Genomic DNA, 27464 nt, shown 5'->3' with positions numbered 1-27464 from the left:
AAAAATATTACAGTATATATATCAAATTAATTGTACACAGTATAATGTGTATTACACGAGTATAGCTCGTGATAGACAATGATCCAACTATCACAGAGCAAGAATTGCATCCAAAATGAATTGTTCGTTCAAATTTTGTTCCAATTCATAGAATTAAAGATCGTTAGGTCCAAGCTAAATCAGCGGGTTTATGTGATCTTGAGGTTTTTTTTCGCGATAGGACCTAACACCTGGATGGAAAAGAGGACCAAAGTTAGAGAAAATAACAGGACCTAACGTGACCCATAAATAAATTGTGAAGTTTGGTCGGAAAGACGAAGACGGAATTAATTTACATCCCCAATGAATAATAAAGCTAGAACTGCGGAGCAAAGCAACGAAACGAAACGAACTTTCCAAATCCATACAAAACGGGCAATATACCTCCTGACCGGCACCGTCGGAGATCGTCCTGTCTTCCGAGGCGCGGGAAAGGGAACGCCTGGAGCTTTTCCCGATGCTATTCGACCTGCTGTAATACTGATAACCACGTATCATGATGTTCGTGGCGCTCTGGCTTCTGCCCATGCCGCGTCTCTCGTAACCTCGACTCATTGATGGCAGATTTAAATCGTTGTCCGCGTCATCTCTGTGACCCAGACTTCGCCACTCGTCCATTATATGATCGGTTCTTTTCAAAAACTGCGAGATCTTGGATGACAAATACGAAGAGGCTGTCGAAGGTTCCATGTGAGAAGCTGTTGGTCTAAAAGACTGCCTGATCTTTTGCTTGTCGCAGCCTAACACGAAATTTAAACTAGCGTCGAATACTACAGGAGCCTGTTCTTTTACAGACACGTCTTCTAAATCCAAACAAGACCTGTTTTCTATAGGAAACATCCTTCTTGGTGGAGTAGAGAAGGTTGGCGAATCGAGGCTTGTTCGAGGTCTCGAGGACATCACAGACATTGACCTCGAGCGACAAGACAGACTAGACGAAAGGCTACATGGCGATGGACTTCTTGTCATGGCTAATGCGTGCAATCTGTTGGCTGGTTTTCTAAAAGGTGGCAACGGTGGTCTCTTCGCAAATATCATCGGTTCTATAGGTCTTGCTGAATTCTCGGTAATCGTATCATCCGAATCGCTGGCTCTGTTGGTCATCATTTTACCGGTCAACGGCTCTTCGAAGGTTTGCGAGCTGTTCGAAACGGGCGATATCGAGCCAGAGTATGTGGTCGGCAGTGACGGCATCCTGGTGGTGTTATCCTGAATCAACTCAATTTTGATCTCGCGTCGACAGCATAATTTTCCAAGACACTCGTGCAACACTATAATTCGTTATAGTAAGAAGGAAGATATTCCTTGCCATATGGGACCATCATCCTTAATCTCGGAGAACGTTTCCTATTCTTCGTGCAGTTTCATAAGATCGATAATCAGGCTGTCAGAGAATTTTGTTTACGATACTTTGATCGATATCGACCGCCTTATCCAGCGGAATAACCGGTCGCGCGGGATCCTCAGCAGCGAGAGCAACAGACAATCGCGCGAGATACGGCCCAGCAGCGATCGAATTGCATGGTTGCTATAGTAAGGTTCGTTAGTGGATCGGGGTCTTCTGCTTCGATTTGATCGGATCGGCTGGCACGAGCATTTAATTGCGTAACGAGTCGAACAACGTCGACGCCCGTATCGAGAAAGAGTCGCGGTGCAACTGCCTACTCTTCCTGGGTCAGCCGATACACGGGCCGGTGGCGGTGGTCTGTTGGTGGAGACGGTCACCTCCGAGTTATTCTAAGGGAGACGGGGTGCGAGCGAGATGGAAAAGCGGACGAGGAGCAGCGCGGTAGGTAGTACGGGCTATGATTTTGGATCGCAGCCAAATCTGTCGGCAGGTCTTCGCGAGAAAAGTCGACGGAGGACCGCTACGAGAGGCAAGGGAAACAGAGCAAAAAGAGGCGAGCTCAGAAGCGGACAGGAAGTAGAAAATCGTTCGATAGATCGGTTGAAATAGTCCAGTGGCGGCGAATCGAAAGGTCGAACGAGCGAAACGAAACCGGTTAGAAATCTCGGAACAATACCGGCAACAGCCATCACAGGTGACTGGTGGCGTGGAGTACACAGCAATGCCAAGGTCGTGAGGGGAATTTTCATACGACACCAGGCCAGTAGGCAGGAAATGTCGGTCACTGGAACTTTTATTTGAGCGCGAAGCAACGCGCGGCGGAGGTCGGTACTTCGCGCGATGCTCCGCTGATCAGATTCATAACGCGATAAACGAGCGCCGAGAGCGGCACGCTTCGTCTCACGCAGTTAACCCAATTGCACGATACAAGTGCTCGGACAAACGACGCTACTTAATAAACTTTCCTCGTACTTCTGAATATGCGAATTCTAGTCGAGCGTCGATTTGCTACGGTACGCTTGACGAAGTTGCATTAGTACGACCAAGTAGGTAAATGATCTAAGTGACCCTTCTTAAATTACAGAAAGGATAATTGTTTGAGCAGATCTTCCATTCTACCGTTTTGTCAGTTGTAGTAAGTGATATATCATTTTCGTGTTTCATTAAAAGAAGATTTTCTCGTATAAAATACAGGTACATACGAGAGATATGAGTTACAGGCCTTTGTCGTTAGTGTTCAAGTTCTTAATCTTCCTCTGATGTTCAAAGTTAAACGTTGAATACCATATTAAGAATTTTAATCAAAAACGATTCTTTCATGAATTAGAAGTTCGTAAAAAAATTGTTTCTAATAAAAAAAAAAAAGAAAATTGAGAGATGGCAAAACGAAATAAAAAGTATACAATCTTTCGTCATACCTTGGCCTCCAATCTATCATTATCGTGCTTCAAATGATTCCGCTCCTGCTCCAATCTTTCGACCTTTGCTCTCAGGGTCTCGAGCTCCTCCTGTTCAAAGAGACACAATTACATACTCGTTAATTTCATCGGTCCAATATCAATAGGATCGTCTTTTTACAAACAGTGGTCTTAACAACTGAAACGATTTGTAACTTTTTTTTTAAATAGAAAAAAGATGTACTTTCATTTCGTATTGTGAAAACTACAGAGTATTATGGATCGTTCAACGTCTCTCTTGCCATGTAACGATGGAAAATGATCAGCACGTAAAAATGGAAGGCATATCCTCACCGTCTTCGCCTTCAATTGATCCTCCGTTCTATGAACGTTCAATAAAGGTGCAACTTTCACGTATAACCTCCACCAGGGCCATTCTCTTACGGACATCCACTTCCTAACGTTCCTCTGTATGCATCTAACCGCAAGATCTTGCAGCTGAAAGGATGTAATACGTAAACATGGTAATGATTTTTTTTCGACTGTTATATGGTATATTAGTTTTCGCAATGTTGGGTAATATTTAACGCAATTACTTCGTTATTAACCGCGAGTAAATTTTTATTAAATCTGGCATCGTATCAACGATTAACACTTTACCGACCGCTAGCGATACAACGACTCTGTTTCGGTTTAGACTCTTCGATACCATTCTTTTCGTTCATCGCGAACGGTAAGTTTTTCAAATTGGTGTAAAACTGTGGCAGCTTAGTATTAAACGACAAGTTACTATTCGAATAATGAGAAAAATTGTCGGCGATGAAAAACCGATTAATAGGCTATCGGTCGGTAAGCGTCGGAGACAAAAACCGATTAATCGACTATCGGTCGGTAAAGCGTTAATATTTGTAGTCACGAAGAATTGATGATTAATTTCATCAATTAATTAAATCAATCGCGATCTTTCAGGTTTAATTTTCCTTAATCGTACGCATTAATAAACCAATCTAATTTGAACGTTCAACGTTGAATTTTCATGGTGAAATTTGATGGGGAACTTTGATAAGGCGAGTTAATTTGAAATTCCTAATTAATAAACGAACGAACAATAAGTACGATATTGTATGTAGATTAAATAACGCGGACGTTCTATTAAATACGCGTCTGAATTATTGCCGAGAATGTGGAACTTGCGATCATTATCCCATGAAAGTTCCATATATCTTTTTACAGTTTCCTTTTCGTTTCGTTTTATAAAGCAAGTAAAACATGTCTAATATAAATAAAACCCTATCGAAACTGACAGATGCTGTCTAACTGAAGTAAACAAAACTCTTCACATCGAAAGAAACCAATCGGTTAAACAAGGTGAAAAAAGTTGATTCGTTAAGGCATTACGGAAATACATAAAGAAGCCACTTTGAAATTTCTTGGGACGAGTGAAAACTACTGTACGGTCTGACAAGTGAAGGTGCACTTTTACAAACTCAAGATGTCATGACATACTTTCAAAGTGTTGAGTTTACGACGTGCCAGATAACCCCTGCATCTTGCTTGAAGAAGAATAATGTGTCCAGTTAGCTTCTCGTCTCTCTGAGCCTCCAGACGCTCCAGAGTACCTGATCTGAAAAATATCTATCAAAAGGAAACCGAGAGATTAACACGTATTCAATATTTTTCGCTGTAATGTAATTTGTAATTAGAATCCCTTCGCAATTAACATAATTAACTTCTACCGATATATTTTTAAAAAATCATTTCTTTCCACATTTCTATCTTCTCCTTTCCTCCTTTCTTTTTTTTTTTTTTTTATTTTTCTAAATTAAGTAAATTTTGAACAATAAAAAGTCAAGCTATGCAAATAACAAACATGAATATTTGATTTATGCAAATATTAAGGTTCACGATGATAAATGAACAATTTGATCGGAGGTAAAAATTTACAGAATGTACGAGTGAAACACCACGCTTCATTGGAATTCATTAAAATTGCGCTGATGCAGTTGGTATGTACTTATGTACTAGAACTCACGAGAAAAAGAATAGAATAGAAAAAGGAACGAGGATATCCCTGACACGATTTTCACGATTACATACCGCGTGAAGTACATTATGGTAAAATGTACTCTCTCTCAGACGTAATTAAACAATAAAATGCCATGTTGATATATGGAAAAATCCATTGCTCTAAGCCTAGTGTCTCTACTTTCTTAGTAATTGTTCGATTACTTTATTTATTCGATTATTTCTTCGTACACTCTTTCGTCCGCAAATTTCCGACTGTTGCAATATTCAGAACAAAATAAAAGCTAATATAATTTACTATATCTTTCCTTTAATTTTCTTCTCCTTTTTAATTTTCCAAGCACCAATATTTCATTGCTTCTTTGATTGCTATATCTCAAAAGGTCTTATAAATTATAGTAACGAAATGCAATCGTAAGAAATAAAAATGAAAAAAGAAAGCAAATAGGAATTTGTCCTTAAGAGTTTGCTAGAACATTTTTCAGCGTCAAGAAGACGACAAACTTCTCTGATCTCATTCTACTGTAGCGGCTGTAGTCAGTGCTCGAAGCAAGCGTAATTGTACCCATTTAGACTCTTACAATCAACGTTTATTATCTCAAATATTATCTTGCTGACTGTTTGTAAACATTCTCACAGCGCTTAACATAAATCATTTTCAAGCCGTTCTCCTTGTAGGAGAGCAGTTCGGCTTGAAAGTTGCAAGTGCACTTTCTATCAGGAAAGTTGATCGATTGGTAGCGACAAAAATACGATTTAATTGTATCATGAGATTAGAAGAAATGATGGATTGCCCGAGTTTTTCCGCGGTATTTGATTAATGAATTGACCTCCTAACTGTCACATATATATTACGGAACGTTATTAATTAATATTTAATGCATTAGTAATGATCGATATTTCGTAAAAACATTTTTAATGTTATTAATCATAGAACATAAACTTTCATAATTTAAACGACTGACAAAATTTTTATTTCTCGCGATATAACATACCGAGTAATTAAAAAACAAAAAAAAAGTAACATATGCAATATCGTATGCTAAAAATAAAAATCCGAGTAAAACCATAAACTTTACGATCGTGTGCGTTTCAGAGTTATAAATCGTACTAGAGTTTTGTAGAAATGTAAAAATGCTGCAGAAAGAGATAAATTTTTTAAATCGATAGGAAATAAGAAATATATGAAATCTGAATATTATTAACGGGCAATAAATTTGCAGCTATCTATCCGAAGCTGAAACTAAAGAAAGATTTCAAATTCATTGACGAATAATCGTCTGGATACACTTCGTATTAGTGAGTATGCTTTACGTTAGTGGAGACTTCTCACTAGCTGAATTATTATCGATGCTCGATCAAATTAGCGATCGTTCTCACTAGGTATCTAATGGGTTTAGAAGGCCAATAATTAAGCGACGGACCTGTCGTCCATCGTTGTAGGATCTGCAAGCTTTCCACTGGTCTTTGCCAGAGTGCACCGTGACTTTCGTATTCTCCCCCTTACAGCTGTCGATGCTGCTGGCACCGCTCGAAGTCGATACGCTGCTTCGAACGACCATCGTCGGCTTCTTTTCCGGCTCCAACCTGCTCACGATCGACGTACCATCGTACACACCGATTCCGCGAACCTCGTTTTGCTCGAAAAACTGCTCTTTCCCAAAATCTCGAGTTTCACCCTGCACCACGCCATCCTTCCACTCAACCTCGTTCTCGTTGCTCATGTGACCACTGTCTTCCGAACAATTGCCATCAGATGTGTACCCATTATAGTCGTGTATGCTCTTAACATCGACATTCTTCTTCAACGTGGTCATCGGTTCGATCGTCGTCGTGTCTGGCGTGGCTCGAGTCTTGATCCACGGATCCTTCACCTCTTTCGTAGCTTCTGCGTTCTTACAGTTGAAGAAATTCACCAGATGCTCGATCTCCTTGGCTCTTTTGCCCACCGATTGCTTGCTCTTCGCTTCCTGTCTCGCCTCGTTGTTCCTCTGACAAACGGTCTTCGGTGGTTCTGCATTGCAAACTAAAGCAGACGCAAAATCCATCTTCTTCTCATCTTTGATAATCAATCCATTGACCGTTTGCTTCTCCCAGTTCTTCCTCAACTCCTGAATATTCGACGTCTCCTTCTTCTTCTTCGACTCCTCGATGACATCCTGTCGATCGATCTTCTCGTGCTCCCGACTTCTCAGCCCTTTAACCGCGTTCATCGTGTTCCTAGTCTCCTGCAAGTTATTCTTCTCGTTACTTTCTACCTTTTTCGTCGATTCGTCCCTCCTCTCTGAATTCCCTTCGATCCTTATCACCGTGGCAGTGTATTGCTCAGATTGAACAAGCTTTGCACTCGACTCGTTGCTTCGTTTAACATCGATCTCCCGTACCTCGTAGACGGAATTGGTTCTACGAGGAGCAGCGTCCACGCAGTCGGTAGACGCGACCATCGTCGCTCGGGCCTGTTCATCGTCATCGACATCGTCGTCCAGCTCTGCCATCAGAAACGCCACGCGTTCTTCCAAATTACTGGTGTATGTTCGAGCTGGCTTCTGCATCGGCGTGCAGTTGAACGCTTCGCGACAATTTTCGTAGATACGTTCGTCCATCGAGCGATCGAGGTCGACGTCGTCGAAATGCACCGGCTGCATTGTCGGCTCCACGGCTCGATCTACCTGCGATAGATCGGCCAGAGATCGACCCACGCGCGTGTTCCGATGCGCTAGAAGAGGGATTTTGCTGGGCCTCGACGAAACTCCGAACATTTTTCTGGTCGGAACATCGTTCTTTGAAATAGCCTGTACGTTCCACAAACTGGTAGACCTGTTGATCGATTTTCTTCTTGGAATTTCCTGCTTCCTCGCCTTCTCCATCATCTGTCTATTCGCTTCGGAACTAAAGGAGCTGCTCATTCTGAAAGATTCCTCGGAGCCGCCGCGAATATCCACCGAAACGCAGCCTAAACTAACCGAACGATCGAGAGCGGCCTTCTTCCTCAGAGCTTCCGGTTTCTTCGGCAATTTCGTTGGAGCATAGGACAAACCCTTTTTCAGAAGCGTTCGATCCTCCAAGATCGTACAGGATGAAGAGGAGCTAATAGATCTCGTCACTTGCCTCTTCTCGTTTTTCGCGGTCGTTGACGAACATTTCGTTGCCTCTGTCCGACCGTCTGGTGTCGATCGACGAGACTTGCTTGGACAGGAAGCGCGTGTCTTCGATTCAGCGGAAAAAGTCGTTCGAGCACTGGCATGGTCGTTAGAGACGATCTTGGCAGTTGTTCTAGGAGGTGCCGTGGTTTTTATAACTCGGGATGGCTTGCTCGTACAAGTCGATCTGTTCTGATCGGGCACTGCTTGCTTCCTAGGAACCGATAGGGATGCTTTCGATACATTTGGACTGCTTCTAGCCTTCACCAATCGCGAACCCGCGTTACCTGGCCATCTGGTTGCGTTCTCTAACATTTTGACGAAGTAGCTGTGTCTTGAAATTAAAAAAAAATTTGTCAATTTCTTTTCGCAGGTATATGAAACTAGTCTCGTCGATTCGGTTATACGTATGTCATTGGTCAAGCCAAGTATTTCAGCTTTCTTGTCGATTCAAATGTTTTCAAAGTTCTTTCAATTCTACCTTATTGGCGGTTCTCTCGTCAGACTAAATAACGATAGCTTAACGAAAGAAACTCGCCGATTTTCTTTTTGAATGTATGAAAATATACACAACAAACTGGTTGTTTAACAATTTACACGTGCGTAATTGGTGGAAGTATCTTCAAAGCGTCGTCGAATCTTCAATTCCAGGTCATTGACACCGTTCGTCAAAATGTTATCGAATCTTCAATTGCAACTGATTGATTTTCCATCGAACCAAGTGCCTTCAAAGTGTCACTGAATCTGCGATCGTAATTTTCTCGTACACTCGCGCGGCGATTAGTATTCCAGTTAGAATGGACACTTGCTATCCGAATAATCCAAATAATCGCGGCGATGATTCTTTCGCTGACAGGGTGCGCGCGACCTCGATACAAAAATCCAAGCGATTTTTCCGTGGACTCGCTTCAGCAACCGGTGCCCCGTATCCCGTCTTCCTCTTCCGCGCCGATCAACACCGGCATTTTCCTCGAATCAGCAGCCGTCATTGGCAAGCACCACCGCTCCTGAATACCGTGGCGTACGTTTCCTGCACTCGAACACGTTCAGGAATGGACCTCGGAGAAGCTTCCTCTTGCGTGGAGAACGAGCCGCGACTAAGTACCGTAAAAGCCGCGTAAAAGTGGACGCGCGTTTTATGGTCGCCAAAGAGAGAGGGGAAGAGAGAGAAAGAGGCAGAGGGGAGTGTATCGGGAGTGTGGAGAAAGGGAAACAAAATGGATAGAAAGGGACACAGAGGGGAAGACTGTCTATGTGCCGCTTCTTCTTGCATCTTCGCGACAAAGCTCCGCGAAGATTCGATCGTTTTATACTCGACCGGTGTTTCATCATTTTCATTGAAGTCGGTCGTTTCCCTAGCTCGACGTAAAATATTCGACATTTTCTCAATTCTACACAATTCTAATCACAATTTTTCGATAATATATATGATATATAATTTGTATACAAATATATATATATTTGATTTTGACTGCTAAACAAAACCGGGATAATTATTCTAAAAGATGATTCAAAATTCGTCTGAATATTGGAATTTATTTTACAAATTATTTATGTAACGCATGACTTGGCATGATTATTACTTGGCGCAAAAGTCGCGCAAGAACGAAGATCATCGTATTAAATTTATACACGCGAAATGCTTTTTCAGAGTTTGAAAAGTTCCTAAATTTTGTCCAACGTCGTATTTGTAGTAGCCTAGATAAATTATACTTTCACGAGGAATATAATACGAAACAGGATTAGATATTCTAAAATTATAGTAGAATTTAAACCGCTGTGTGGTCATCTATGGCTAATTTAAGACTACGAAGTGCTATTACATAATAAAGTCGCTGGAAATTCGTTGTTTCGCGTCATAAATCATCGATGTAGTGGCGGAACTTGTTTATTAGTTTAAAACTGGAAGATGCATCGAGATTAAGGCTAAAGCTTGGCATTTCGAGAAACTTACGCAGACGTTAGAATAATGCAGACGACGATTATATAATTCAAGATGATCTTCTACCCGAGAATAAAAAATTAAACGACATTATCGAAAGCAATTCGCGCGCAACGATAAAAGAGATAATATTTCAAATAAAACTACGCTCATTCTACGATTGTTCGTCACTCGGCGCGTACAGGAGTAGTAAAGAAAATGAACAAACGGGTTTGGCGAGTTAAGTGACAGGAAGAAGCCAAGACAAATAGAAATAGCCACTTTTAGTGGAGTCAAAGTCAAAGAAACGAATAAGATGGATTGGAACATGAAATTTTATCACCTTCTCCCTTATCCTTCTAACCTTGCACTCGCATATTTACCATCTTTACAGCTACCTAAATTCTTCGATGAGCAAAATATTTAGAAAAAGGAATATTCGTAAATATCGGATATTTTAATTTCGGAGATTTTCTATTGCCCTATAAAAGTAGAGTAATTTACTGCTTCATTTAACTGGATACCTCTAACTTTCTTCTTACAAATTAGGGCTGTAATATTTAAGAAGATAAAGGAATATAATGCGTTATTCGCTATTAATTAAATGTCGGTGTTTTAAATTAGCTATTGTTTAATATCGTGGAGAATTTGAACAGACATTGTCGACTGCTTATCTTTGAAAACTTTTCTTAATTGATCTGAATGTACTAGTAATTAAAGAATAACAAAAAATTTCCCTCGCATCAAATTAATTCCACTTGGCAAACTCATTGTTAGTTAAAGAGAAATTAAGTGGAAATCAAATGAAAGCGATACAATATCGGTGAATGTTGAATAAATTAAAAACATGGCATAGGTATCTACGTAATTTACGAAGGAATAGCAACGACTAACGTTTCTAAGATTTGATAAAATTGTGTGAAATAAGAAAAAACATAATTATCATATATACGGAATGAATAAATCTTCCAGCTTAAATTGGTCAACTTTTCTTTGAAAAACCTTCCTTGGAATAGATGAACAGAGATGAAAAATATTCAACCAGACACATAGTTAAACTTTATCATAGTTCAATTCTTATATTACAAGACATAACTAAACCAGAAGAGCAAATTTCCTCGAGTCAACTTATCGTGTGGAAGAAATTATAAAAGAAGAAAAAATTGTCGTAATTATCGAATGTAAAAATGTAAGAGCATCGAGCAATACAGAGCGGTAGAACTCATAAACCTCGTTTTACTCGTTAGATAAGAACGCCTAATATCATTCCAAGCCTTTATACTGCCTCATTGAAAGCCGTATAAAAGTTTCATAACATCTCGAACGACGCAAAGTTCGCGTGGCTGTGATCGGCACATTTGTCGCCAGTTTCCTTCCGACGATTTTCCTCGTGAAATCTCCTATTATCAGGATTCGCAGACTGGCATATTTCAAGCATGACCGATGAGATCTTCCACGCAACATCGTCTCTGAACGTAATCAGTCAGCCCGAAAAATATCCCGTTACAACAGCGACTTTCTATCGTTAAACTAAAACGCCATTCGATTTGTCGTGTTGTGAGAGGACGTTAAGCAAATGAACGGGGCTTTATGATCGAACGATCGGGCCGAGCAAATGCTTTCGGCAGGATAATTCAAGCGAAGATCATGAAGAGAGTAGCGGCGTGCGATCGCGCGCGCGAATGCGAGTCCGCTACTTCCAGCTCGGATCTGTATTTACCGTTATCGAACTTAAAAGGTACCATACAGGCCATAGACTCTCTTTCCTTCTTCTCCTCTCTCTCTCTCTCTCTCTCTCTCTCTCTTTCTGCCATAAGTTAATTGAGAAATCGTCGACTCTCCCCGCTACCTGTTTCTCTTCTCTACTTCTCTGTCTGCGTTCCTTCGTTTCACTGTTGGCGCAATCGAAGGAATTGACGATGGCTAATAGGTACTTAGCGTGCTCGTTGTCCCCAACGTTCTATCTATTGACAAGTTTCTTACATACCTACTTGACAATGGGAATGACTTTTACACACTTGTTCCGCGAAACAACTCGATTCACCGCCAATGGAGCTTCCCTTTGGTACACTGATACGAGACAGGCATCGAACGATCAACAATTTCCAAAGCGATCGAAGCTCAAAAGACACTTCGATAGCCTGTCGCGTCGACGTGTTCGATCAAGTCGACCGATCGTCCCATTCTTACGACGATTGCCCCGCACCAAAACGGAACCACTGGAAAGTCAAACGATGCGTGCTGGTTGCGCGCGTGACGAACGAAATCTTAATGGGACGAAACGAAAGTGAACAGAGACCAAGTATTCCCAGCCGGCAGACTAACGATGGAATCGCGAATGCGTGGAACCGATGCCCCTGATCGGAATCGAGACCAACCGCGAACTGACTGAGTGCAGAAAACTTTGTACGAGTCAGGTGCAAGTTCCTGTCCCCCTCTCGTTCGACCAGTCGGCTCCCCTACCAGACGATATACCCTCGCGGGTCTCTCGCGGTGCCGGTTCAAACAGTTTATTCCCTTTTACACGCACCGTCTTCCAGCCTGAAGAGAGAACAATCTAATGGGGGAGCGCGAGTAACGCGTTTGGATCTCTGCGAATGATAATCTCGCGAAAAGTGGGAATTTCAAACGAGGCTTTCAACCAGATGTTTGTAACCGAGTACACTTACGTACATGTACCGTTGAATCGCTTTAGGTACGCTGATGGAAGCATGGAATGTATTACTGCATTTTCTGCTCGTTTTTACTCATCGCTAAATTTTTCTTCTTTCATTGAAGATTATAGATGTGTATTAAAGATACTTAGCTCCCGTTTAGCATTTATATTATGTGTTTATAAAGGGATATTCTTTTAATTGTAAGTAGTGTAAGTTTTAATAATTTTGGTACGTAGCTCGTGTACTGCATAGACTCGTGAAAGATCATGAAATGAAGAAACGAAGCGAAGGATAAATGGAAGATTTTCCTGGGGAAAGGATCCATAAGACGAGATGAATCGAGCAAATTGCATTGGAAGTTTTAATTCTATTAGATTGACCGAAAAGTTTCTTAGAATAGACGCACAATGTTTCTTTGTTTTATATTAGTTTATTGAATTATGCACGAACATGATAATAGAAATATAACGAAATGGATGCCTAATTCAATAAAATAATATAAAACAGAAATTGTTGTTCATCTATTATCATCTTATAAAATGGAAGAAACTTTTCCGACAATCTAATAGATGTTTAGTATTAGGTAAGTTTAAATCGATGACTATAATAGCGTTTAAAGAACCTTGTTCTTTTTATACTTACGAAACAAATGCATATTTTCTAATAACTCAACTATTTGACTAAAGAATACGCCATAGGTTATAGGCTTTCTTTTTTCGAAAAACTGCTCAACTGTGACGTGGTCTTTTTTAATCAGTTCATTCGGCCAAGATAACAGCAAGGCACAAGTCTTAACCCCTTTAAACGCAAGGAATCTTGCTTCTGGTCCTTTCCGTGCGAATGTGGGTCAATATCACTTATTCAACGATTCAGATCCGCCATAATTTCTATCAAAGTGTATTTCTCCTATCTTTTCATCAAATCTCGCGTGATATTTCGTTCTCATTTTATGGCATGTAAAATGGACGCCAATAACGGTCTCTTAAGCATATTATACATGCAAAGTCGATCACAGAAATTCAGGAATAAATTAAAGTAAAGAATAGCACTGCATAGCCAAGAATTCCACTTAAATATGTAGAAGTTGTTTTTGTAAACGAAGTAAAGTTAAGTTAAGGGTAGCGGTACGTGTGACCATTGCATAATGATCGGATTAGTATTCTCGTTAGCAGGGATACGAAAGAAAACGAATTACAATGTTCTGCGGCGATCGAATCTTTCTCTTTCGTTAATTTCAATTTGAGGAATTCGGAGGACGCGACTGGAGAAAATTCGCTTGCAATTGCTTCACTCTTCCCTTACGGATTCAAACTATGCAAATTTATGGTAAATTAACGCGCCGAGTAATTTTGTTTTGATAGCTACGTAGATTTACTATCAAATAATTCTTTCGTTATTAAAATAATATTAAAACGTAGACATTTATTGCAGAATAAATGTACAAAATAGACGAACAAGAATTAAAAAAAATATTTTTGTCCTTCTGTAAAATCATCATTTTTCTCATATCGGGTATGAGTTTGTTAATAAACACCGAGCAATGCTATTCATTAATTTAATGCGTAAAAGTGCACAATGATACTTTTTACTTGCTAACCGTTTCTAGCAGTGCCTGGTTTTATATTCTTCGTAATTACTTTTAAACAGTATTTCGCATGATTAATATCCATGTTCCGTTTGTAACGAAGCGGTTCTCAATACGGAAGAAAATTTTACATGCACATACAAGCATCTGTTTGTCAGAACCCGCAACTTTCTCTCACCGACTATAAATAATTTTCCTCTTTCCCAACCATTCATAATCAATTCTGCAAGTTTTATTTCGCGGCCAGCGTAACGAATTGGAAACAAAATAATATGCACATTCAGCTATTTATTATGTCATCGTTTAACTATACAAAGTTCACTACTGCAGCAGTGAAAACCCGATTCTAATGAGATATAACAAAAAGTTTCCAAGTCATATATTATATAAAGAATGACCTGTCGAAAATCTGTACGAGATGGTACTTTCACGATTTATTGACTGTTTTTAGTACTGCCACTCAGGATAATTGTGCAATAATATAGTAGGTTGAGTTTCGAATGCTTTTGCGTCCATGAAGTGTTACAGGTAATGAATCTGAAGAGGACAGCAGAATATCTCGTTCTCCGTTATTTAATTATCTAGCATGGCGTATCGTTTCAATAAGACCTGCAAACCAATAATTACCTAAACGAAAAAAACCTGACGATTTTTCTTTTGTTCTCTCTATCCTTCATTTTACATTTCTGTTTTCAATTAGTTTAGAGGCGCCCTTTTCTTCCCAATATTTCAATTGTATTCTACACACAACAAAGGGATGATCATTTTTTGGAAATAATTACATTCTCATTGTAGCTACAGTTGCTCGTAAAAGTATTTAGACATTTATAAAATCTTTTTCTCAATATGTTGTTTGTTTCGTGTAAAACATTTTGAAATTTCATGGGTATTGTAAACATTATGGGAGTCCACACACTGATCAATATATATATAGTCGAAGTATCTGTGTCCCGTTACGGTGTTAACGAAGCTTTATGAAAGAAACGAGAAAAAGGAAGACGAATATGCAACTCTTGCTTTTAATTAAGTACAGGTAAGGTCTTTAAAATTGCATAAATAAACGGTGAACAGCAGTCGGATTTGCGACGATTCGAGTAAAAGCGTTCTGATTCATGCACACAGTCGTTTATAACCAGCGTGGACGAAAGTAGTCACACGTGACGTCCGCCAGCTAAGTATTAAGTCGTCGACAAATGGGCAGTCCCTCGTGAAATTACCGCCACGTTAATTGCTATGCATTAATAGAAAAATCAGCTGCAAATGACATAATAACCACACGTCGTGGCGAGTATAACGTGAAAGATTATTTGTAACGTGTATGTAAATGGCCGAAGAAAAACGAGCAGGAAAGTTGCGAGGGAAATTAATTATGAATTTAAATATAGCACTGGCAATGAATAATAAGAAAAAAAGATCGCCACACTGATGGCAATATAATTACTCGGAACTAAATTGTTTAGTGAAAGATCGTCGGTCGAATGCCACACACAGGCTAAATAAATAATTCAAATCGCGATAACCATGTTCTTTACATCGAAATGAACATTACTGACAAGCCAATCTTTAACAACGTTCAATTATTCTATGTAATTTTAATTTTCGATCTCACAGTTTTTAATTTGATCTACCAATTTAGAAATTTATTATACGATGGAATAAGAGAACTGAGTCAAAGACTGCGAAGGCTCGCTTCGGTGATTAATAAAACCAAAATTTCTCGATATTCGTTCCGATCGTTGAAAAGTAGAAAATTCGAAGCGTTTCTTCCGGAACACCGCGTACATAAGCAGCGTACAGAAGTCGCGACGGAAATTTCGCGGGTCTCGCGAAAGCGAGGTCGCGGGGCCGTTCCTCCCGTGTACGCATAGAAAAGGCCGTGGCGTTCAAGTCCGATCGATAGATCTCGCGGAGATGGCAGCTGCATCGAGAAATTGGAAGCCATGTCGGGAACGCGTTGGAAAGCTGTTGCCGGGAATGTCCGCTGGCCTACTGACGAACAGGAGAAAGGAGACGACATGGGAGGAGATACGGGAGAGCATCGCAGGAGAAAAGAGCCCTGGCCGCGTTATGAAATCGCGGGGATTCTTTTTACGCGAATCGAAAACACACTGGCTCACCAGCAGTTCTTGACCATGCAAGAAGTTTGACCATATTTTACCATAAAAAACACTTATGTGTATATTTGTGTCGTAAAGTATATTGAAATTTCAATTAGCACCGTAAGAAAACACGAATGTTGTGATTATGTTGGTATTTGAAAGCAATTTCGGAATATATATGTTTCAAATACAGAAGTATAGTAATGCAATTAACAGTTCAACGATAAGAAGACAAATAAATAAAATTTGTAAGATACGGACGACTTGGTCTGTAACTTGCAAGTCGCTTGGTTTTATTAGGTTCAATGAAGGTTGAGGTTTCTCTCTCTCTCTCTCATTTGATTCAGATAAGATAGTTTCTAGAAGACAGGCTGTTACTGTCACATTACAGCATAACATCCTTTCTATTTATCAACGTGACGCACACAATCATTAGCGCCATATTTAAACGATCAACTTGCTATGTACATACAAATGATCGCGGTAGTAGTTTCATTGGGTGAAAGTGGTTTTCGATAAACGATTCTTTAATTCCACTAAGTATACAACATAATTTTCCTTCTGTGTAATCTTTGTCTACCTGTAACCTTTGCATTCCTTTTCCTGTTTAATTAAATCTATTTTTTACCTTGATCAATCGCACAAAAGCCATGTTTCATATTATAAATTACGAGTTTATATAAAAAAAAAAAAAATACTATTTCATTCATCGTCGAATAATCAATGGAAAATCTTGATGTCATTATACGCAGTAGAAATTAGCGAAGACATTTTTCAATGTGAACTGTTCAACGAACTAATTAAAAACACGTAATCGATGAGGATCTATGATAAGAGCATATTTCATACACGGTAAGCCAACACAGGTGAAACCACTGTATAATTTAAGTCAATAAAATTGAAGATGAGGCGAAAATTAATTTGAAATTATATATACATATAATAAGAAGACACTAATTTTATGAAATAAATGGATACAATTAAAAAACATTTAGCGATCATATGTTTGAAAATTTGATGGATGATATATACAAACATAATTAAAGATTTTATACAAAATTTGATACAACAAGATATTTCACAGTGTACAGATAGACAACGTGTACATTAATTAGAGAACATAATTAATTGCGTGTTATTATCTGAGAAAAAGGATTAGGAAAAAGGTTCTTGTTATAGAAATTTGCTTCTTCTTCCTAATTTTATAAACAGGGCATTAGTCAACCTATCATTAGACTAACCGATTAAGTTTACACTCTAATTAAACAGGTTAAGTTCTGTTTCGCACCTTTCCCTATTTTATATTTACATTGCTACGTCTATTTAACACGCAAATATTTGCATATAAGTACGTCTGGCGAATAAAAAACGTAGTTTTACGTAAGTTACATCTCGAAGAAGAAAGTTGGAGGAATTATGAGAAGGAGGAGAATTGAAACAGCGAAACAAGATGAAATTAATATAGTAACTTTAAAAATGGAATACAATTATGCAATCGTCTGAAAAATATTCGTATTATACTCGTAAATAAATTTTTATACACCGCACATGGTACAAGTAAAAAGATGAAAGTAATATACAGCAAAACATTACATCAACCTAACTATTATTTACGTGGCATTATTCTAATTTCAGAAACTCGAAACTTCTTCAATGACTTCAGAATTTAATTACGAATATGTATTCTCTAAGAATAAAGAATTAAACTCGTTAATCGGTTGCACTTATTAAAAGAAACAGAATGCGTGAAGAATTAGCTCTAAAAAGATAAACAATTCTAAATAAGAAGATATCAGATTCAATGTGAAAAGCGAAAGCCTATTAAATACACGAACAAAATATTCGCGTCTATTTTATGAAAGATGTTCCACGTGGCTTGCCATTGATATTCACGATAATTTTAACAAATTTTCTGCCGCGACAGATACCAGATTCCTTTTCACTTTTTAATCGCTGACGAATGTATGGCAAAGCATGTGTGGTTTTCCATCTTGTCAGGCGTTATTAGCGTTGCTAATTAAAACTATGCTACGTACTTATTGTCAAAGTTAAACCACCTCGTTCCCAAGTTTCACTTTGATATCAGTTTTAGCAGCGACTTGTTGCACGTATTTTTTAAATATTATATAAACTTTCTAATTAATTACGAATAATTGCCTGGTGCACAATAAGACATGTAAAAAGGATGTTGATAGTCGCTTACAGATTAATTATCCAAGTTTATTATGAGTTTCTCAAGTACCCAAGTATTTTTTAGAAACTCTAATATCTTCTATAGGTAATTGAACAGATGAATCAATAAAAACGAGGACAAAACGAAGATTTTAGAAATTCTGAATTTCTTTAGCTGTAGTTTTATGTCTTTTGTGTGTCCCGAAAGATCTTCGACTTAATTGCGCTGTTTTGTAATTTGTTACGTTTGAGGAAAATATAAAAATTTCAATTAAAGTATTTGCAGCGTAGATTAACCTTCTTACAATCTCTTTTGAAATTCCAGCGTTATTTAGTATAGTGTTTATACATGATTCAATTTTGACAAAACTAGCCTTATCGAAATGAGGATATTTATTTTCAAAGTTGAGATTCTAACGTGCAATCCCTATGGTAAGCCACTGCAGAAATAATTTTCCGATTAATTACGGAGAAACCGCTCTTACAAAACTAAAACAACTGTCAAAAAAGCTAATATGCTATGTAAAATGGTTAAGAGAATCTTTTCCTTTTTTAAATTCGGAATAAAAGTAACGTGAAACATGCACATAACATCGGTAACTTGGACGTCCAAAGTACCGTACATTATAAGGCGAAGATGCCGTTCTGTCCACTTCTGAATTGTTAGTGATAGTATGCGCACGTAAAAGGTGTACGGATAGCCGAGAAATTTCTTCCTAGAAAGAGAATGTCAGACATGCAGGAAGAGTATGGCTGTCGAGTCTCAGCCTGTTTTACTTTGGAGGGATATTCACGCGCTACAGATCCATTAATTACAATTTTATTTCGTTTATTAAAAACAGAGTAAGATTGCGTTAATGTCCGAGCAGATAATATTCAGCCAATGGTTTTGCTTCTTTCGTTCCTCGAAGTAAAACCCGGCAATCGATCCCTAAACGGCCAACGAATTAGAGAGAGTCGGACGACCAAAGCGGCGTGGTCGTTTAATTAATTAGCACACGGGTTCGTTATGCTCGCCATGCGAGAAGCAACGGAAAATACAAGGAAAGAAGTCGCGCATCTTCTCTTCTCTCCTCTTCTCTTCTCCTTTATTTTCGTAGCAATTAACCAACGGGTTAGGAGGAATTCGAGATGAACTCGACACGCGAAAGCGCACGACGTAACAGAAAAGCCGAAGAAACCGCTTCTTCGCATCCGCTTCCGCCACAGGGAAGAACGACCACGTGGGAGAAATTCATTGTAAACTGCGATAACCTCTTCGATATATCTGCGTCCGATCTAAGCTATTTTATCTAGTCAGTGTAATAGCGAAGAGATAGCTGCAAGGCTGAAAAGCCTTGTCTGACATTTACCTTTGTGTTCTTTATTAAGTGTACGTAACAGATGTCACTTTCCAACGAGATCTTATTGAGATCATTTTATAATCATGAAATATTCCACGATTTGTTGAATTTTTATTATTTTCTTCGGTGAATTGATCGTTTTCTTAATGCAATACCGATTTACTCGTTTGTTTTTATGTGGAGCATGTAGAATAAAAAGCGTTGTTTAAAAATTTCAAGGCAAAATAAAAACTATCTGGATGATAAAAATCATTCACTTTCGCTTCTTTTTCGCATTCTTTTCACACCGTTCCACTATTTTCCGCCATTCTACGATTCAGATAAAATATCCGCACCTGTCTCGTGACAAATATAAAATTATACGGACGACACGCGTCATTCTCTTGAAGGAACGCATCCTCTATCATCTACAACGCATTCTTCAAAGAACTGGTGTAGAAAATTTATATCCCACGCATTCCACTCCATTCCATCGAGCGGCTTTTCTTCGAAATTGACTTCGGTCGAAAGTCAAACGATGGAAAAATGCCAGATACACTACGACTAAGAAGTATCAGAGTATCGAAGATCCGAAAGTATACTAAATTCGTGTTAAACGTTACTACATATTCTAATGTATTATAATTAAGTTAAATTCCTTATTTCTATTTCAACTTCATGCGACGTATAATTATACGAAATTTGATTGATTAATAAGAAAATCATGCTTCTCGTGTAAGTTTGCTTGTTATAATTTTTCTCATTACCTTCGTAGAATAATAACAGAAATCGATGATGTTTTAGATAAGCAGAAATGAATGAAAGAGCCATTACTAATGCAGAAACATAATCGTAACGAGAAATGGTTCTATAGAAAAGATGTTTAATTTTCTTGAGAATCTTTCGAGAGATTTCATATGAATATTCAATGTTTCCGGTTCGGATGTGCGTCTATAAGGAAGTATTTCTCAAACTACTATTAGAACAAGACGTAAAAGTTGTTCACGTAAAATTAGAAACAAGAATTCCATATTTTTGATAATTTAATTACTCCTTAAAATCATATCCTTTCTCTATTTAAAATTAATTTGCAAGAATTTGAGATTACTTCACAAGCTAAAATTTTAATAGGCTATTACTGTTTCTATTTTAGCTAAATAAGGATAAGAAACGTAAAAAATTCCATATCCAGTAACAATAAGAATTAGTCGATCAATAGAAACGCAAAATAAAAAGGAAGTTTCTAATCTTTCAGCACGTCAATGTTTTAAAATCAAGTTTTGTTCACAAAAGTACCGAATATAATGTTATAACACGATAAAGTTGTGAAGCTTAGAAAGCTGCAACTTTGCATGAAAGAAAAATTAGGACAAACACAGATACGGATTAAGCACGTAGATTTTACAACTGTTTCTCGTATACCTACATGATAGCTGACAGCAATTAATACGGAGTAACGCTAATGGTTTCGTGATCTCAATCACGATCTGGCAAGTTACCGCGTTTGTCGTGCGAACCTGACCTAGCCTGTTAGCCAGTTAAATTAAAACTCGTCGCGTTTCTCTATTACCAAGCTGTGGTGGATTTCCGAGCGCGCAATAGGCATTAACACCACGCGGAAAACCGACTTACTCAACGACTGACAATGAGTACTCCTAATGGCAATGAGTCTACTAATAGCGCTACAGAAATCAAATACACGTTAGAATAAAGTTCGAAGAATGGGTAAAAATTTGTTGACCAGATCGATGAACGATAATTTTGTCCATCTTTACTATAATAATTCCTATATCCATCACGTTCAATAAATTTTCTCTATGCTTCTCTTAAACAAATCGAGGCGATTCGTTTGTTTGCTAATGAATGTTAATTTCTAAAGCAGAAATTGAAATAAAATGTTGCCAATAAAGAGAAAAACGTGTTACTTTATTATACTTTGATTTCGATTGTAGGTTGCCTTCGTGAAATAAGAAAATAAGAAACATTTGAGCGCGAGACGTGATAACGGGAGTTAATGGCGATATCGAAGTCATCGTTGGTACCGATATTAATTTCTAACGAATCAGTCCACGCGTCTATTCGTGGTGCAAGCTATCGACTGGTGGAATCGAACAGCGAATTATTTGCGATGCTAGACACGCACGAATCGCAGGCACACGCGATCAACGGTCACATTTCCGCCGTGGAAACCTTAGTCCGGATATTTCGGGAGTGGAGATTCCTAGCTGCGCGTTTAAACAGAAGCGATACTATTCCAACAGCTTTTGTATACTCGTTATCGATTGTATTTTCATAACTGCGGGTCATGCGTTCCACTTCTTTCATCCGGTTAATATTTTGTAGGGTAACGCACTTAACGTAACCGCCTTCGATAACTTACTACATAATTATGTATTGTATAAAACGAGGTTACATGATTTTGTCCATTTATCCGCGATACGGTACACGAAACACAGCAGCATAATGGCAAAAGGAATGTGATAAACCTACTATAATTCTTTTATTTCAAAAATTCTAACATCTTATTATTTCGCTTGCTTTCATAAAAGTTGGAATGTCGATATACTACAAATTCTTCATCTTCTATTTATACCGAAAGTTTGATACGTGGTACCCGTATTGGAAAAGCCAGTTTAACTGTGCTTCCGTTGCATTATGCGGTATTTATGATATACTTTCTAAATTTATTCTATTGAGAACCGTTTCTACTTGTACATTCAAGTAGTTTAACTGTCTCCAATTGGTGTTCATCCACACACATCCATTTACTGACATATTTTATATCAACGCATACAGCTACATTAATGAAGCAACAGGAAATCCTATCATGGTTACGTTACTTAAAAATGCGACACCAGTCGTGATAATATACAGTAAAGCTTACTAATATAACTTTTCAGCATATTTGAGATTAAAAGATACGATGCAGCACAGAATAGCTAGAAATTAAGTGCAGCTAAAAGCATTCAATTTGTATTATTAGAAATACCAGCAGTAGTGCTCTAGTATTCTTGATAAATGATGTATTTATGGTGGTAAAGTACCTATGTACACAGTAATAATGAAGTATTGCAAAAAGAAAAGCTTATGAATAAGATGTACGAAAGATTAAAGATGGTATGCAAGAAGTTCTCAATAATCTTCTCAATTGACATTTCGTTACAACAATTAATATCCATTATCTTCTTCGACATACACTGATTACAATAATTAACATATCATGTGTATCTAAATTATCCAAGTAACCTCGATCGACTTTCCAAGTTTCAAAAGCTTCCTTTTTTATTTTTTCTGTCCGACGCAACAAAAGAAACAGCGAAGTTTTCTGGTTAAACAATTTACGCTTGAACGAACGCTTAATTACTTCGGATTCTTCAAGCTCTTCTTAAAAAGCCGTACCGCGTACGTTACCTGTTCTATTAACGCAGTCTAAAGCGTAATTGCAAAACCAACATCATTGTTCTCGTCTGTTGGACGAGAAATAAAAGGGTTCGATTACTCGTTGTTATCTAGAATATCGCGATGACGTCGTGCTCCTCTCGACTTCCGTGTTCCTTAATTCGTTGGCTCGAATCTGTTGCGGAGAACAAATTGGACCACGCGCTTAGTCTTGAAGTAAAACAGACGGGCCCGATAAAAAAGAAAAGAAGAGGTGTACGTGCAAGGTGGAACACTTTCGCGACGAAAAGGCCTCGGGCAACGCGAGTTCTGCGAACAAGGAGAGGTTCCGAAGAGTGCAACGATTTCTATATGGGCCACGAGAAAGTCACTAGCGCGTGTCGCTTTTTTTCCACGGTTATTCGACCCTTTTGCACTTTCGCGGTTAAATGATCTTCTTTCCGGCTTCGGGAATTAACCTTGCAACGATAATCGATGATTAGAGTTGGCAGCAAACGAGCCACATCGGTGCACCTCGCAGCGCCAGTCTACGGCTACTGATAAATATTTGAGAATATAATCGAGGAACTGAAACTGATAAATAATACGAGTAAATACCCCGAAGTAGAAATTTTCATAGTTGCTATGGGGAGGAAATATGTATTTGTTAATCTCGGAACCTACAAATTATAATTAACCCCGCTACAATTTCTTGAACTACATACTCGTATCATAAATATGACCCTAAGGTCTCTTGAATTTCACGTGATTTTCACTGAATACAATTCAGGTATCTATTTCAGGGACGCAGAATTGGAGTATTTAATTATTTTGCAGCACCGAAAATTGTCATGTTGCAGAGAAATTGTACTTGATCGTATGCAACGAATAAGAGAAGATTTTAAATAATAATTTCATTGCAATATACATTTCTAATGTGAATTTCCCTGTTAAATATTTACATATATTCGTTAAAAGGAAGAAAAGGTGTGAATTGTCTTGAATGTATCTGAAAGCTCCATTGCATTCTAAAAAATTTCACATAAAACAGAGGTCTGAATTTAGAAAAAAAAAAAAATAAAACACACATTAAGACGTACAAACCGCATCTATAATCGAAACGTTACTTTCGCGCATTAAAAAGTAACAACATACTAATAATTTTCCAGTAGAAAACACATTAAATGGTCATCCCTAACGTAAGTATAGCTTGGATCTGGTAATTTTAATGTCACTTCGCCGTTCCATAGTAAAAAGTGCCAATAAAGACACGCGATTACACCTAACGCGTGTGCAACTTTGCATGACATTTATAAATAAGATCTTGTCACGATTACGATTCCATGGAATCACCAAATTAAAATGCTTGTCTACAAAAAGAAAACCGACCACGTTCACGTAATTTGCTTCCTAAGTTATGTTACGAAACGTTACTCTACATAAATATGCAGAATGTGGCAAGAGTTTTCATTTCAATTGCAGTTACATGCAACAGTCTGATCATTCTGATGTAACAGAAAAACTGCTCGAATCTTTTTAAATAGAAATTCATCTGAAATAATTATTGGAGATTATTAATATTATTTTCTCTTTTCTACAAGATTATGTGACTCTTAGTATTTATAATGTCTTTGCAAATTTTTGTGTCGCAGTTGAGATAAAATATCAAGTGTTACTCAAATGGTAGAGTTCAGAAACTTTTAGTATTACCGTAGCTATATTTAAATCATTAATATTATATACATAGTTAGACGAGCTACTAGAATAAAAATCCATTTAACCAGACGGTGAAGATCGTTTTAATCAGTGAATTCACATCGATACCGATTCTCTGTACGTAGTGTACTGACGAAACTATAATCGAATTCGTGGAGAAAGTTGACCGAAATCACGTAAAGCGATTCTCCTTGAGAAAACGAATGTTCGTTTCAAGTATGTGACGTTACCAAAATTCTCACACTCGAACATACCACCTACGGTGAATCGAATTGCGGAAGCACTTTGAATACTTATGAGCAACGGTGGTATTAATTCGAGTATCTATGCCGTCCGATGGTGATATCTAAGACCGGTATTACAAGTTAGAATAACGCTATCGATATGCCTTTCCATTTTGTTTGTTTTGATAACCAGAACATCTAGTAAAAGCATTACTACCTGTACGGAAAAAAGTGAAAGTGCTTCTACTAGAGTGAAAGATATGATACTAGACATTCGATCCTTGCTGAAGTACAGTGGCATGTAAATTGAAAGTTAAAAAAGATGAAATGGAAAGTTGTGCATAGTTTTGAGATATGAATGTGATATATACGTAAATGTAGCTTTATAGAAGACGCCGTAATACTGGAATTTTTGGCTAAAAAATTAGCCTTTCATAGGTAAACATATGTTTTCGTATTCATTCAGTTTGTAACACATTATAAAGATGATAGAAAATTAAACGATTCTCTCTAGACATATTTTTTCGTATCTACAAATTTCTAGTACATACCAAATACATATACTTGTTTAAAAAATAATACAGATAAAGTGGTATTTTGTAGATATCCTCCCTAGGGATTTCGCATTTTTTTTGGAACCATACTACTACTTAATATAGAGAAAAATGCAAAATAGTAGATATAACTTACCTGGCTTTGTCCAACTCGATACAAAGCTGGATCGACGTCGATGGTAAGCATCATATCTTCCACAGCACGACGTTCATCAGCTACAGGACTGCCTGGTCGTGTGTTTACATCACTTGACAATAAACTGAATCGTCTTCTAAATTCACCTAAAGCTATATGCTTAGGGAATCCCACTTTATGCAATCTAACTGCATCGATTATTTGGCTTCCACGAATCTGTAACAAAAATTGAAATATTTTTTTAGTATTTTAATCAAAGATTGAGACTAATATTCTAGAGGATATAATTTATTGCACTAGATAAAATTAATATACGTATATTTGTATAACTGTTGTAAAAATTTTCCCTGCTATTATTATATTACTAATCTGTTTAATTTTTGCATTAAATACAATTGCTTGGGTAAAATTAAAAATTTAAAAACATTACATGGATTGTGTTAATTAAATTTTTCATATTATACATTTATGCAGTTAAGAGAATTTTTACCTGTGATCGTAGAAGCGGTACGTTAATAACACTGTCCTCGCTTTGATTTGATTTTACTGACAATAAGCTTTTATTATCGGTACATCCAGCATTGTGTTGCGGTAGTATACAGTGGACAAATTTAACTCGTGTTCTCCGCAAAGTTTCAATCAGTCCATCCTGTAACAAATTACAACATATCTTCATTAATGTCAAATAGAAAATTTTGGTTAATTTAGAAGAGAATTAGTTATTGCGTCTTGCCTTTTTTACACGCAAGCTGATAATAAAAGCAAGAAACAAAAACAGGAAGTGGTACCATAACAATGTGCATTTTAATTCAGTAAACATTTTCAGCTTCATTACGTATCTCGTTTATGAAGTTAGTAGTAAACTTATATCAACTGAGTCATCGTTTGAAGATAACATAATATGTAACATGACATATGACCTTATCTTTCATGTTCCTATACACTCATGAAAATCATAATATTCCCAGATAAATATGTAGTTATCCAGAACTCAATTATTCATAGAATATTTATTTCTGATTAGTAGATAAGAATATTAGTCTTATGACTTTTATACTTACAACAGTGAATTTAACCTGAAGAGATATATTTTTTCTTTTAACGGTAGTGAATGTTCGCCGTATACTAGAAGCTCTTCTCAAAGACTGTGAACCTTCTAAACCAGGCATTGAACTGCATAAAGCTCCAGATACTCCTGCTCCACGTGCACTAACAAACAGCATATTCACATCTTCCCTGATATCAATATAAAATGTAATATTAGTTACTGGTATCAAGAAATTTCAGTTAATAAAGATTTATTAATTATTTTATACAAAATTATATTGAAAAATGTATAAACGTTTCAGTTCAAAACATGTTTTAATAAAATATTATCTTAGAAACATACAGAAAGTTTCAAGATAAGGAGAAATAAGATCAAGATTTTAATAAAATTGTAAGATTTGTACACAATTAGAAAAATAAAAACATTTAAATTACATACCTTGTACTTTCTTGAAGTATTGTAATGGCACTTTTAGTAACAGGATTCTCCCGTGTTGCTTTCAGCCATCCTGTTGCTGTGTAAAGTACAGGATTGGTACCCAATAAATGTTGTAAGACAAACTGATTGTTCCCAGGTGCTTTTCTTAACAATAATTGATGATCTGTTTTAGAAAAACAGAATTAAAAAGATAAGTAAAAACAATGTATTGCAATGTACAGAATGATCATATATTATATCATTGTATCGAATAATAAACTTTATA

The 27464-nt window shown here is 37.5% G+C and overlaps 1 protein-coding gene across 8 annotated transcripts in view; it reads right to left on the bottom strand.

The window, feature by feature from the left end:
• The window catches only part of LOC100642299 (unconventional myosin-XVIIIa), a 65608-nt gene that overhangs the window by 5525 nt on the left and 32619 nt on the right, over positions 1–27464 (bottom strand). For 6 of the 8 annotated variants that reach the window (XM_048411683.1, XM_048411682.1, XM_012315837.3 and 3 more), the window contains 7 exons: positions 27200–27362; positions 26775–26949; positions 26204–26362; positions 25714–25929; positions 4291–4419; positions 3139–3282; positions 2806–2895 (listed from right to left, as the gene is read on the bottom strand). In XM_048411683.1, coding sequence (XP_048267640.1) covers positions 2806–2895; positions 3139–3282; positions 4291–4419; positions 25714–25929; positions 26204–26362; positions 26775–26949; positions 27200–27362 — 1076 coding nt within the window. Of the gene's footprint in view, positions 1–423; positions 1706–2805; positions 2896–3138; positions 3283–4290; positions 4420–6233; positions 8980–11857; positions 12259–25713; positions 25930–26203; positions 26363–26774; positions 26950–27199; positions 27363–27464 lie in introns of those variants that run through there. The other 2 variants (XM_012315838.3, XM_012315839.3) reach the window with 2 other exon arrangements.

Source organism: Bombus terrestris, chromosome 14 (genome assembly GCF_910591885.1).
Source record: "Bombus terrestris chromosome 14, iyBomTerr1.2, whole genome shotgun sequence".
NCBI classification, from domain to species: Eukaryota; Metazoa; Arthropoda; class Insecta; order Hymenoptera; family Apidae; genus Bombus; species Bombus terrestris.
Note: the sequence above shows the minus strand (reverse complement) of the source record. Positions and strands in the feature narration are given on the sequence as shown.